The 13,344-nt window shown below is 57.1% G+C and overlaps 1 protein-coding gene across 1 annotated transcript in view; it reads left to right on the top strand.

The window, feature by feature from the left end:
* Sipa1l3 (signal induced proliferation associated 1 like 3) overlaps window positions 1-13,344 on the top strand; it is a 174,864-nt gene that overhangs the window by 94,964 nt on the left and 66,556 nt on the right. The window contains 4 exon segments of the mRNA XM_060366603.1: window positions 1,399-1,779; window positions 1,781-3,212; window positions 5,116-5,246; window positions 13,128-13,316. Of these exon segments, the coding sequence (XP_060222586.1) occupies window positions 1,702-1,779; window positions 1,781-3,212; window positions 5,116-5,246; window positions 13,128-13,316 (1,830 nt within the window). The 5' untranslated portion in view covers window positions 1,399-1,701.

The raw sequence follows: 13,344 nt of genomic DNA, 5'->3' as shown, positions 1-13,344 counted from the left end.
GCCACTGCTAAGAAAAATAGGATGAAAGCAAACAGGGAGACAGGCCTGGAGGTAGGTCAGGTTGGAAGCACCCTGGAAAGGCCAGGAAGGCGATGCCAGTGTTTCGGAGTGGTCGGGTCAGGTTTGGTGGCTGGTGGCCAGGAGGCGGGGCGTGCAGCAGAGAAGTGCTTGAGTGTGTTAGTCACTGGAAACACTCCTCCTGCAGCTTCTCCCCATGAATCTTTCGGGGCTCTGTTCGCTCACCCGTCATTTTCCCTTCCTTCCCAGCAGAGAGGCAGGGCAGGTAGAGTATAGAGCAGGTGGGCAGTAAGCCTGTGCCTTTCCGTCAGATTCCCGGAAACGCAGGGAAGGGGAGCATGTTAGACGGAGCCACAGGGAGCCTGGGGGTGGACGGGACAAAGGAAGATGGCTGTGGTGGGGTGGGTGAGGCAGGAAGAGCATCCGCCAGAGCATCGGAGACCTTGCTTGACTTGTGAGCAGACCAAGGCAACAAAAGACCCTTTGAGGTGGCAGAGACCAGGCAGACGGAGTATCTCAGGGTAGGAAAGAAGGCTGAGAACTCTAGTGGGTGTAAAATGAGATCATGATGGGTTCTGTGTTGTTTTGTTTTGTTTTTTCCTTTTTAAAGACCTCAGCTACTAGAGATGAGAACTGAAAAGTATTTGTGGACAGAATGGCATCCTGCTGTTGGCCGTAGCCCAGCGGTAGAGCACTTGACTGCAATATGGAGAGTAGTTCCAGTTCCAGGAGTGCAGAAAGGAAACATAAAATATTTTTTTTTCAACAAAGAGGGGCTGGCAAGATGGCTCAGTGGGTAAAGGCATGTGTTGTCAAGTCTGAAAACCCGAGTTTAATCCCTTGGATCCAAATGGTGGCAGGACAGAACTGATTCCCTGCTGCCAGATTGCCCTCTAACCTCCACACACGTGCTGGGGCATGCTTGAGCAGACGCACACGGTAAGTGGCGGGGGTGGGGAGGGAGGTCTGCAATGTCACTCAGTGATAGAGCACTTGCCTAGCATGCACCGGCCTTGGGTTCCGTCCCCAGGACCACAGAAAATACAGCCGGATGAACAGATGAAACAGGACTGGCGCCGAGCTCACACAGCTGGAGCTAACCTCTGCTTTTTACATGACCAGAAGCTCTCGCTAGACAGTGATGCCCTCCTATGACCCCAGCACTTGGGAGGAGAGGCAGGAGAATCTCTACAAGTTCAAAGCTATGTAGCAGGGCCTTGTCTGAGAAAGGAACAGAGTGGGGGGGGGGGGAGAAGGCAGACAGGCTCACTCCATAATAAGAAGTCTTCTCAAATGCCTCGTTCCCCAAAAAGCCCCATTCCTGCCTTTGGGAAGAGAGTACACTACTCACATCTCCCTCTTCCTTCTCCCCTCTCGCAGCATGGCTGGGAAGACTCCTCCACCACCCAGAGGCCACGGCGTGCAGCGTCTGCTCTGTCTGCCCCACTGAGCCGCTGCCTCTGCAGATGACAGACAGCTGCATCCTGAGGGTGCCCCTGTGCCGCTGTCCACAGCGATGGTGAAGACCTGGACTCTGCAGGCTCACGACCTCCAAGTGCACTTTCGGGGGCCAGCACCCTTTGTTCCAGGACTGGCGGGCCTGAACAATGGCTGAGGGCCAGGGAACCCCCTAGACTTGTACCTCGACTTCCAGGGGCAGCAGCACTCTAGTGCCCAAGGACTATGACCACCTATCGGCCTCTTCCTAATGATGGTGTGGACCTGGCAGCCAGCTGTGGGGCTAGGGGCACCGACACCCTCCCCGGGGCCCCACCCTGGGGACTACACTCCCATGGGATTCTGGGCCCAGAACGGCAGCATGGCCCAGCCTCTCGGTGAGAGCCCAGCCACTGCCACCACGCGCCCCAGCCCCACCACCCCAGCGATGCCCAAGATGGGCGTGCGTGCCAGGGTGGCTGACTGGCCACCCAAGCGAGAAGCCCTGAGAGAGCAGAGCAACCCCAGCCCCTCACAGGACACAGAGGGCATGAAGCCCACCAAAATGGCCCATTCCATGAGGAACCTACAGAATGGACAGCTCCCCTCCAGCACCCCGGCTTCCTCAGGGTCCAGAGCCTTCCATCGACTTTCCAGGAGAAGGTCCAAAGATGTAGAATTCCAGGATGGGTGGCCCAGGTCCCCCGGCCGCGCCTTCCTCCCCTTGCGACATCGGAGCAGCAGCGAGATCACCCTCAGTGAATGTGATGTGGAGGAGGCTGGGGAGCCGCGGGGGACCCGGCACCCAGGGGTGCTGCCCCTCTTCCGAGAGTACGGCAGCACGTCCTCCATCGACGTGCAGGGTGTGCCAGAGCAGAGTTTCTTTGACATCCTCAACGAGTTCCGCAGCGAGCAGCCAGAGGCCCGGGGCTCCCAGAACCTCAGCGAGCTCCTGCGGGTGGACCCCGGCACACTCTCGGGGGGCGGCTGTGGAGCCAAGGGAGATGCCCGCAACGGCCAGCCCACCAGAGAGAGCCTCCAGGCTCTGCAGCCTCTCAAGGAGAAGGAGAAGGCCCGGAAAAAACCTGTGCGGGGCCTGGGTGGAGACACCGTGGACTCGTCCATCTTCAGGAAACTGAGGAGCAGTAAGCCCGAGGGGGAAGTAGGGCGGCTGGGAGAGACCGAGGAGGGGCGAAGCCCGCCAGAAGCCGGCAGACCATGGGTCTGCCAGAAGAGCTTTGCCCATTTTGACGTGCAGAGCATGCTGTTCGACCTCAACGAGGCCGCCGCCAACAGGGTGTCAGTGGCCCAGAGGCGCAACACCACCACGGGGGCCTCAGCGGCCTCAGCGGCCTCGGCCATGGTGACCCTCTCGGCGTCCCGGGCCCACAGCCTGGGGACTCTGGACCCGGCCTTCACCAGCACGGAGGATTTGAACTGCAAGGAGAACCTGGAGCAGGACCTGGGGGATGACAACAGCAACGAGCTTCTCCTCAGCTGCCCGCACTTCCGCAACGAGATCGGCGGGGAGCGGGAGCGCAACGTGAGCTTCTCCCGGGCCTCCGTGGGCCCCCCGGGGGGCGGCAGCGAGGCCCACGTCACCGAGCCCACCCTGAGCACCCACCGCACGAACGCCAGCATCTCCGTGCTGGAGGTCCCCAAGGAGCAGCAGAGGACGCAGAACCGACCGAGGCAGCACAGCATTGAGCACGTGGACCTGGGTGCCCGCTACTACCAGGACTACTTCGTGGGCAGAGGTGAGGAGGGGGAGCGGCCAGCGCCCCAGCTTGCCTTAGAAGCACACCCACTTGCTTAGTAACCCCCCCCCCCGTCTCATCCCTGAGGGTGCCAGGAAAACGGAGGCACCTTTGGTGCTCGGGAGGTCACAGTGAGCCACAACCCGGCACTCAGCCCTAGCATCAGGCCCCAGCACCACCAAAACTAGATAAATGGTTCTCGCCAAATGTAGCGGATGCCAGCTAGGTCCTCCACGGGGCCCAGAGTAGTCTTGGGAGTCAGACAAGGACATGGATTAGATTGTCTGTCCGATAGCTTATTAGCTTGTGAAGTTGACCTCGTGGGGTAGGGGGTTGATTGTAGTGGATCCCATACCCCAACCAAAATGGCACTAAGAGGAACAGTGAAGCGGCCAGGTCGTAGCTAACAGAACACTGAGGAGGTGCCATGAGGGGTTCCCAGACAAGTGTGTAAGGGGTGAGGAGTGTCACGGAGAGGCGGGGTTCAGCAGGGCGCACCTTTCTTCTCAGCACTCAGGCGACCAAGGCAGCTGCACCTTCAGTTTGAGGTAGACCAGAGCTACATGGCAGGATCGTGCCTCAAGAAGGAGAGACAGCAGAGGAGGGGGGACAGGTAGCCACCTCCTGCCAGGCATGCACAGTTGAATCCCAGCGTTGAGGCTGAGGCAGGAGGACTTTCAGTGTGAGGCCAGCTTAGTCTCCAGAAGCACTTTCAAAGATGACTCAGAATAACATGGTAAGGTCATGTCTGCTCCCATTTAGCCTTTCTAAATTTACTTCTTTGTAGCCACGTGGGCTCATGTTTATTGAGCACTGACCATGTGCTGGGATTTCCTACGAAGGTGGGAAACCAGCAGCAATGTGGGGGCCTCTTCGGGAGTAAACTCCCGCCCGTGGGAGGCAGTGCGCAGCGCTGGTCTCATCGGTCTGCACCCGTTATTTTGGGGGTTAGCCTTGCATCCACCCAGGAGCATCTGAAAACAGGGACTGTCGGTTAAATACACAGAAGCCCAGGATGAGAACAGGAGGCAGATATCTGCTGCGTTCTTTAATTTTTGCTGATGGCAACATGAAGACTTTGAACCAGAGTCACAAGGGCTGCTGGTGGGGTGTTGCCACATTTAAAAAAAAACAATGCTAAGGTTGACTATCAGAAAGAACTGTTTCCTTAGTAGATTCTCCATGGCTTGTCTAGGGAAAAGGGGAGAGTGGAAACCTGGCTTCCGGGCTTGTTTACATCCATCACCCTCAGCATTCCCACCACTTAGGTCTGTGGAAGCACGGTCAGACATAGGCATGGCTTGGGTGTCTGTGTCAGGGCCCTGAACACATCTGAGGCCCGGGCTCCTGATGGCCAGCATTTAAGCCGAATGCTTACTGTGTGCCGGCTGGTGCCGTGCTAACTCAGTCAATCCTCACACTGCTGAGTTAAGCCCATTTGACTGCTGAGAATCCCATCATGTGACCTGGCCGGGGCCAGATACCTAATCCCAACCGAGAATTTGTGTCGGCAGGAGACACCCTAGGCTGAGGGCTTAACCGATTCACAGCAGCTAATGGGAGCTAAACCGGCAAGCCGTTCACGGAGCTAGGATTAATCTCAGCGGCCCGGGTCGATGAGCCGCTGTGACTACACCATACCTTTCATCACTGTAGTCTCGCTCTCACACGCCAGCTCTGAACTATGGGTACCCTCTGAGTCCCCATTCCTCAGATGGGAGTAGTGGGACCTGGAAGAGGCCTGTGACTTTTCCCTTCACTGGCCTTGGGTCCGCGAGTTTATGTGAGGCTGCCATCCTGGCCCTTAATCAGCCTCGCATCGCTCCCTCCGTGAGCAGGCTGCCAAGGGCTGTGCCCTCTCCTTCCAGACATCTGACCATACCTCCCCACGCTCCCTTTTCAGAGCATGCCAATTACTTTGGTGTGGATGAGAAGCTGGGGCCTGTGGCCGTGAGCATCAAGAGGGAGAAGCTGGAGGACCACAAGGACCATGGGCCTCAGTACCAGTACAGGATCATCTTCCGGACTCGAGAGGTAGGGCCCGGGCACCACTGCGCCCGCTGGGTAAAGAGGCACCGTGAACCCTCCCCACTTCCACGGCCCGGTCCTACCAGGTTCCAGGGTAACTTCCGTGCCCACATTTCGTAAGAGGCCCGGTAATGTGATCCCGTGAGTCTGTCCATTTTACAGGGGGGAAAACTGATGATCAGAAATCCCGAGAATTGTAGCAAATAGGAGGCCAGGCCAGACTCTGAACCTGGCAGGTGACTCCAAAGATCAGGGTCACAAATTCTGTTCTCAAGAGATTGACTCCCGTGAGCATTAAAAAAGGAAAAGAAAATCGTAGCCAAGTAGGAGAGGGAGGGGTCATTTCAGGGGTCGGGAACTAAGGAAGACTCCAAGCCACAGTCGGGGCAGGCCTGGGGCATCCAGCAAACTCTGCCGTGCCAAGCAGCTCTGACCTCTACCCACCGGCCTGCTCCGTTCTGAGCTGAGGACCCCACCGTCCTGCTCAGCCACCCCTGTGGTAAAACTTGGCCCCAGCAGTGGGAAAGGCATGTTGCTGAGCCCCACACCAGTACACATGATTTATGTGGGAAATGTGTTTGTGTCTTAAAGGCACAGATGCTCACTGATGGCTGTCACTGTAGGCCAGGGATGGGACTGCTTCAGGCCCAGGTTGACGCAGTCCTCTGTGAGGCTGCAAAACTTGGCTCTTCTCCTCCGCTCAGCCTGGTTGGCTCTTCCTCCCTTTTCATGATGAATGCCATTCTCTTCTGTCACCAGCAAGCTCTCTTCAGGCCTGGGGAGAGGGGCCGCTGTCCTGGGCCTCTAGATCCTGCTTGCTTTCCATACGGAAGGATGAATCATGTCTGCGGGATCCCTGATTGGCTGTGTGTGGATCCCACACCCACTGGGCCCCACATCAACAGGGGTGAGAGAGGGTGAGAGAGATGGGCACCCAGATCTAGGACATGCTCCGCCTTAGGGCTGGAGCCACCGCCCTCACACTGAGATTGACAGTTCCATGGGAGCCACCCAAGGAGAAGAGGGGCGAGGAGGAGGAGGTCCTCAGCAGGAAGGGTGCGCCGTGTTTTGTTTGTTTTTGTTTTTGAGAGCATGTCTCCTGTAGCATGAGCCAGCCTACCACTCACTGTGTATCCGAAGCTGGCCCTGAGCTCCTGGTCCTCCCGCCTCCACGTTCTGAACACTGAGATGACAGGCGTGCACTACCACATCCAACAGAAAAAGTCGGTTTCAGCTTGCCCTGCCCCTGCCATTGGCCTCTGTCCGTAGTAGTCCAAAGCAGCTTAGCAACCGTGGCAAAGATGTCAGCTTCTGAAAGAGCCACGGAAAAGCAGCCTTCCCAGAAGGGCAGCTGCCAGCTGACAGAGGCCCACACACTGAGGATCCCTGTGTGCCAGGCCTACACACTGGCACGAAAACCCACAGGCTGCCACTGCCAGGGACTTGACTTGGAGTTCTGGAGCTCATCCTGGCAGGCAGATGAGGCGCCAGGGACAGTCACCCCACCCAGCAGAGACTTTGAACTGGATGACACAGACCTTGTGGCAGCTGAGGAGAGCGGGCCCCGAAGTCACATGCCCAGACTGCGGGTGGTCCTCGACCTGTGTCCCAGCCAGTCTTGCCTTCTGCTCACCTTTCTGGCCATTTGAGCAGAATGGGAGGTGACAGCTCACCCAGCCTCAGAATGCTTGAGGACGCGTGCTGGTTAAATGCCAGACCTGTACGCACGCTCAGGCGGCAAATGGACTTAGCACTGCAGGGCCAGGGCCACGATCTGCCTTCGCCTAGGCCAGCTCACATCAGCCTCATAGTCTCACAGGCTGTCGGATAAAGTAGATACAGAGCAGTTAGCTTTCCAGTAAGAGACAGGGCCAGGTATCTCTCTGCCCATCACCCTCTGGCCACCCCACTCAGCCGCCTCAGGGAGTCCCCTGACACGGGTTAGGAATCCCCCCACACACACACACCACCACACTGGGCATGTGCGTGGTATAAGAACTCACACTTACGCATGCACGCTGTACCCAGGGAGGTCAGAGGAAGGTGTTGAAGCCCCAGGGACCAGGGTTATGGGTGGCTGCGAGCCACCGTGTGGATTCTAGGAACTGCACCTGAAGCTTCCAGAAGTGCTGCTTTATTTCGTCCGTCCATCCAGATATCCAGGGTATCACTATGTAGCTCTGGCTGTCCCGGAACTCACTATGTAGACCAGACTGGCCTTGAACTCACAGAGATCCACCTGCCTCTGCCTCCCAATGCACCACCATGCACAAAACATTAAGTGCCATAACTACCAACCCATCTCTTCCACCCCTAGACCGGAAAGTGGCAATCTGTCATGCGCACTGACGGCCATGACACTTCAGTGCTTCCTCAGCATCCGGGGCATTTTGGTGCCTTGGCTCCTGTCTGCTGCCCTGGCCTCATGGCCACAGATCTGAGCTGCACCCATCCCACCAGGACTTACTGGACAGTCACCCCACAGCCCCAAGCTGTGCTTTGGGGGTACAGTAGCAACCAAGGCAGCAATGTAGCTTGCAGACTGACTGTCTGTTGGGGAAGGTGGCGCTACACAAGACCCCTCGATAACCCATGCCAGGTTGTGTAGTGATAAGGTGGAGGACACAGCAGGGAGACGGGGGCTGTGGTGGGTGTAGCTCTTCAGACAGCAGGGTCAGTGGAGGCACTTCTGAAACAGCCAAGATGTCGGGGAGCTGGTGTGGTGGCTCACAGCTCTAACTACAGCTCTCAGAGGCTGAAGCAGGTGGATTGCCATCAGTTCAAGCCCAGTCTGACCATCAGTGTTCACACACACGCACACCATGTAAGCCTTTGTCTGCCTTCACCTACAGACCATACGCAGGCCCAGCCTTGGGCCCAAGCCCTTGTAGAACTGCCCTGTGAGGCCCTCAGGCCTGACCTCCCACCATCTGGAGTTGGAGGGTTGGAAGAGAAGCAGTGGACTTCACTTCCGTCATGGAGGCAGGGCAGAGGGACACACAACCTGCAGTGTGTGCCAGCAGCCCGGAAACCTGCACTAGAGCGGAGAGACACATTGCTGCCGGGCACTCACCTCAGTGTCACGCTGCCCCAGCGGTTTCTCTTAGCTCTTAGCACAGGGCCTCCACTGCCATCTCGTTCCACAGTGTTCACAGAGGAGTGCACTGAAGGCAGGCAGAGAATTACTTTTCCAAGGTCGCCCAATGGCAGAGTCAGGATGCCCTGCTCCGGTCCACCCCCGCCCCCCATTGTCTTTTGGTCTGAGTTAGGATCAGACAGGCCTGGGCTGCCTGTCCAGTGCTGTCCTTCACTGGCCCCACGACTTGGACAGGTGACTCTTTGCTGTATCTCAGGTTCTTCCTCTGTAAGACATGCTCGGGGCTGTCACGTGACCCCTAGAGAGGTGAGGACAGGTCTTCCGCTGAGGCTGGAAAGCCTCAGTGCCGGGTCCTGCCATGACTGATGACCTGTCATAGCCGTAGCTCTCCAGCAGGACGGAGGCCATGCTGTGGAACTAGACAGAGGGCTCCATCCTCCTGTCCACACACACCCCTCTGGCCCCTACAGACCGGAGCACGGGCCCCAGGCTGCTTTCCAAGCCAAGCAGGCTGGCCTGTCCCAGATGGCCACCCCTATCCGCCAAGCAGACAGGCTCCAGCGGGCCCACGTCTCTCAGCAGATGGCCTGTGAGTGCTGGCAGAGCCAAGCTTCCCACGGAGGCCGGAGCACACTCAGGGTTGGGCTCAGGCACCACACACCTGACCACTGGCTGCCCCGTGCCAGCCACTGCTCAGATGGCACACGGGCTCCCCAGCCAGCCTCGGGCATCTGGCCCAGTGCACTCCCTCAGCCTGTCAAGTGGGAATCTTTGACAGACCTGTGACTTTCCTTGTTTTGTTTTCAAGTCAGGTCCTCACTCAGTGTCCAAGGCTGGCAAGGAACTCACAGCGCCACTGCCCTGGTGTCCTGGGCACCGGGATCCCACGAATACGCTACTGTGCCTAGAAAGGCCTTAGCTTTGATTGGCTTGGGAGCCTGGGTTTTTCCCTTCTGTGTACGTGTGTGTGTGTGTGTGTGTGTGTGTGTGTGTGTGTGTACCTAATGCAAAGTAGAAAGGGAAAGGTCTCGCAGAGTATACAACTGTAATTCTGTTGGGGTGGGCTCTCTGTTAGCTCAGCACATCTGGTTTCGTGTGCGCGCCTCCCCTATCTCTAACTTGTCCTGTTGAGGAGGAGTGGAAGGGGGACTGTAGCCTCCTCCTTAAAGCATTTTAAGTGTTCGGCTTATCTGTTGCCTTGTAGCAGCGACTGGCGTGCGCCCAGCTCTCCGTGTCCCAGATATGGCGGTAAGCTCTATGTGTGAGCTCCCTTGCCAGCTCCTTCAGCTGGCCCGTGCTGGCCTAAGCTACCAGTCCTGTTCAGTTGCCGGAGTATTTGAATTGCAGGTGCGCACAGCATTCTTATTCCCATGCTGTCAATGAGGAAATGAGACTCTACAGGAAATACTGAAAGTTCCCAGCCAGCCAGGACCGTAGAGCAAAACTCTGTGAAAGTGAAAGTCTACGTAAGACAAATGTGACGGGGCATACTTGTAATCCCAGTGCTTGGGAGGTACATGAGTTCAAGACCAGGCTGGGCTCTGTGAAACGGTCTCAAAAACTAAAAACTAAAAAGGGAAGGAGAGGGGAAATGAGGAATGGGATGAGAAGTTTAGCAGTTGGCTCAGAGCTAGGGAGAATGTGAACCTGGAAATCAGACACAGGCTGACAGCTCCAGGTCCCCTCCCGACGTTGCTGAAGGGTACCTGCCACGGAGCACAAAGAGCAGCCAGCATGGATGCGGCTGGTCATGGGCCTGGCCCTCACAGAGAGGCCCCTCTTGGCTTATGTGGCACCGTGTCCTCTTTACAGCTCGCTAGGTTTGTCACCCTCAGCACAGGGATACCAGATGTCAGAGTGCTCGCAGCAGATCTGACTCCTGCTGCTGCAGAGAGAACGGGCTGGCAGTGGGACAGGGCCAGAGAGGCCGGGAAGAGGGCTGCTGTGCCCGTGGAGAGACAGAGGGCCAAGGCAGCTCCTCATGACCCGTCAGTGCCCGGCTTCTCCCCTGGCCTGAAGGAAGAGCCGGGAGCCCTTCGAGCGGGCAGTGGTGGGCAGTAACCAGGGCCAAGTGTAGCCACGGGCCACCTGTCTCCAGGCAGGTTCTTTTGACGCTTGACTCCAGCGAAGAGCTCTGCGGAGTGGCCTCAGGAGGAAACAAAGATGCTGGTCCTCTGGGTGCATTAAGGAAACCCGTGACCCCCAGGCCACCCAGAGTGCAGAGCGAAGCCCTTGACGCCATCACCTCTCCCCGTGCTTCATGCTTGCTTTGCTTGTGATAAGAGATCCATGTGTTGGTTCCCGAGCATGGTGAGAACCGGGGACACCCAACCCTGAGATCACGCATTCCTTCCGCATGCCTCCTGCCCGTGTCCTGTGGGCTGCCTGTGGCAGCAAAATCATGGCATGCTTTCGCTGCTTCCTGTATCTGTTGACTTAGGAGAGTGTTTTTGCAGTTAACACTGATCATCGTTTGTATTTAAACCACAGCTCCGAGTGTTTGGGGTGCTTGGAACAGGCCTGGGGGAGGGGTTCCCTCCTTGTGGTATTTCAGGTCCCTTTCCATGCGTTCCACAAGCCCTGCCTGGCCTAACCTGGTGGCTAGACTCAAGCCAGCATCAAGAGCACACGTCTGCAGGGGCTCTCCTGACTAGCGGGGTGTAAATTGGAAAACCACTTGGAAAACTGGTTGGCTTCAGCAAAACTGAAGATTAGCATGTCTGGGTGATTTAGCAGTTTGTCTCCTAGGTATAAACCCAAAAGGAGATGTGTTCATGAGCACCAAGAGGTGCTTCTGGGGGCGCGCCCAACAGCGCTGTTCTCAGTTGTCAAATACTGGAAGGAGTTGTGCTCTGCTGCACCAGGAGGGATTAAATCCACAGCGGTACAGGCTGCTTCCTCCTGGTGCAGCATGGTGGAAGCCACGTGCCCGCTCTTGAGAGACAGAAACCAGGCTGGGCACAGTGGGAGGCTGAAGCAAGGCTCTCAAGTTCAGGGCCACCCTAGAAGGAGACCCCATCTCAAAACAGACAAAGAAACCAAGCGTGCCGGTACATGCCTGTAATCTTAGCACTCAAGGGGGAGAAGCAGGAGCAGGGATTTGAGGCCAGCCTGGGCTACCTGAGATCCTGACTCAAAGGCAGGTGCAGGAAGCCAGATAACCGGCGAGCAGTGACTGTCAGCCGCACATGTGCATCCGGGTCATAGCCCTAACCTCGCAGGCCTCGGCTCCAGCCCCCAGCACATCCCTGCCAAAGTGACAGCGACGGAAGGTACAGGCAGCAGGAACTGGCAGGAACTGGCCGGGAGGTGGGAATGCCCGAGCTAGTCTGGGTGGTGGATGCCTGGGTGTCAGTCTTTCTTCTGTGCTGTAACAGCTGCATACATGTAGACTGTCCAAGTGGTGAGTTCAGTATCTTAAGGCATCGCGGTGTTGCCTGCCTGGAGTCACAGCACTCAGAAGGCTGAAACAGGGTCTCTGCAAGTTCGAGGTCAGCCTGGGTTACATAGTAAGACCTTGTCTTTATAAAAAACAAAAAACAAAAAACAAACAACAACAAAAAAAAACAGAGAGCCTCTCAGGAGACTGAAGGAGGTAGATCTCTGAGTTCATGGGCAGCCTGGTCTACAGAGTGAGTTCCAGGACAGCCAGGGTGAACGAGACTGGTGGGGGAGGGAGGGGAGACCCTGGGCGATAGGAAGAAAACTAATCTTCATACTGAGGCCCGCAGCAAGAGGACGTGGGCTGGTGAGAAGTCATGACCAGGCAGGGCTCTCACAGTCCGTGGCCTGGAGCTGGTCGTGTGGTCAGCTGTAGGAGAAACTTGGAAACAGCACCTAAGGAAGAGGAGAAGAGGTGCGAGATGGCCTTTGACTAAATACTGTCAGCCTTTGTGGCATGGCAAAACCAGCTGAGAGGGTTTAAAGTGTGCGTCGCTCACACACATACACAGGTGCGTGTATATGCACACACACACCCCCCAAATTGTGCCAAATTGAAGTACCTGGTGGTGTTTCTCACGGAGCTGGCTCCAGCACCTGGACAGGCAGGTCTCTGGCATAAGCTGGCACGGGAATGGCCAGAGCCCCTGGCTTGCGGAGCTCCTGTTCTCCTGGGGCCTGATGGGCTGCCCTCTCCTCCACCAGCCAGTTCTCCCGGGTCTTTGCTCGACTCTGCACCTGGAATGGATTGGCACACAGGAGGCAGCAGCCAGCATGCGTGCTGAACAAAGGAGCGTGCGGCATCTCCCTCAGCCACCCCACACACGCACACTTAGGATTGCCTGCTTGTGTTCCGTGAAAGAGAAGGTCAAGCCCAGGCCGTGCAGTCCAGTGGTCGGGATCACAGGAGGAGGCAGCAGGCCCTGTCCTGGCCCCGCCTCTATGTTCTGCCCCTGAGCTGTTAAGATCCCTCTCACCAGTCCCCTTGTGAGGAGGGGCGGGGATTGATTTAGTTTGGTCTTAGGGTTTTGAGACAGGATCTCGTGTAAGGAAGCTAGCCTCTAATTCTGTAGCCAAGGATGATCTTAAACTTCTCATCTCTTTCTTCCTCCCAAAAGCTAGGACGACATCCCGCCACACCCAGCTCTGGCTTTCTTTTATTGAGGCAGAGCCTTACTGTGTATCCCAGGTTGGCCTTGGCATCAAAATCCTCCAGCCCTGCCCTGCCTAGGGCCATGCTTCATACTTAACAGAAGTACACCCCCAGGCCCAGCTACACCTGTCTGTGAAGGCGGGACCCTTGCCAAGCCCCGAGACACCCCTGATCATCCCTTCTCTCTGTTGAGCAGCTCATCACACTTCGGGGCTCCATTCTCGAGGACGCCACCCCCACAGCCACCAAGCACGGGACAGGGCGGGGCCTGCCCCTGAAGGACGCGCTGGAGTACGTCATCCCAGAGCTCAACATCCATTGCCTTCGCCTGGCGCTCAGCACACCCAAAGTCACGGAACAGCTGCTGAAGCTCGATGAGCAAGGGGTGAGCCAGGGGCTGAGGAGCCCCAGCC

Source organism: Meriones unguiculatus, chromosome 14, assembly GCF_030254825.1.
Source record: "Meriones unguiculatus strain TT.TT164.6M chromosome 14, Bangor_MerUng_6.1, whole genome shotgun sequence".
In the NCBI taxonomy this organism is placed as follows: domain Eukaryota; kingdom Metazoa; phylum Chordata; class Mammalia; order Rodentia; family Muridae; genus Meriones; species Meriones unguiculatus.
This window is presented reverse-complemented; position numbering and strand designations above follow the sequence as displayed.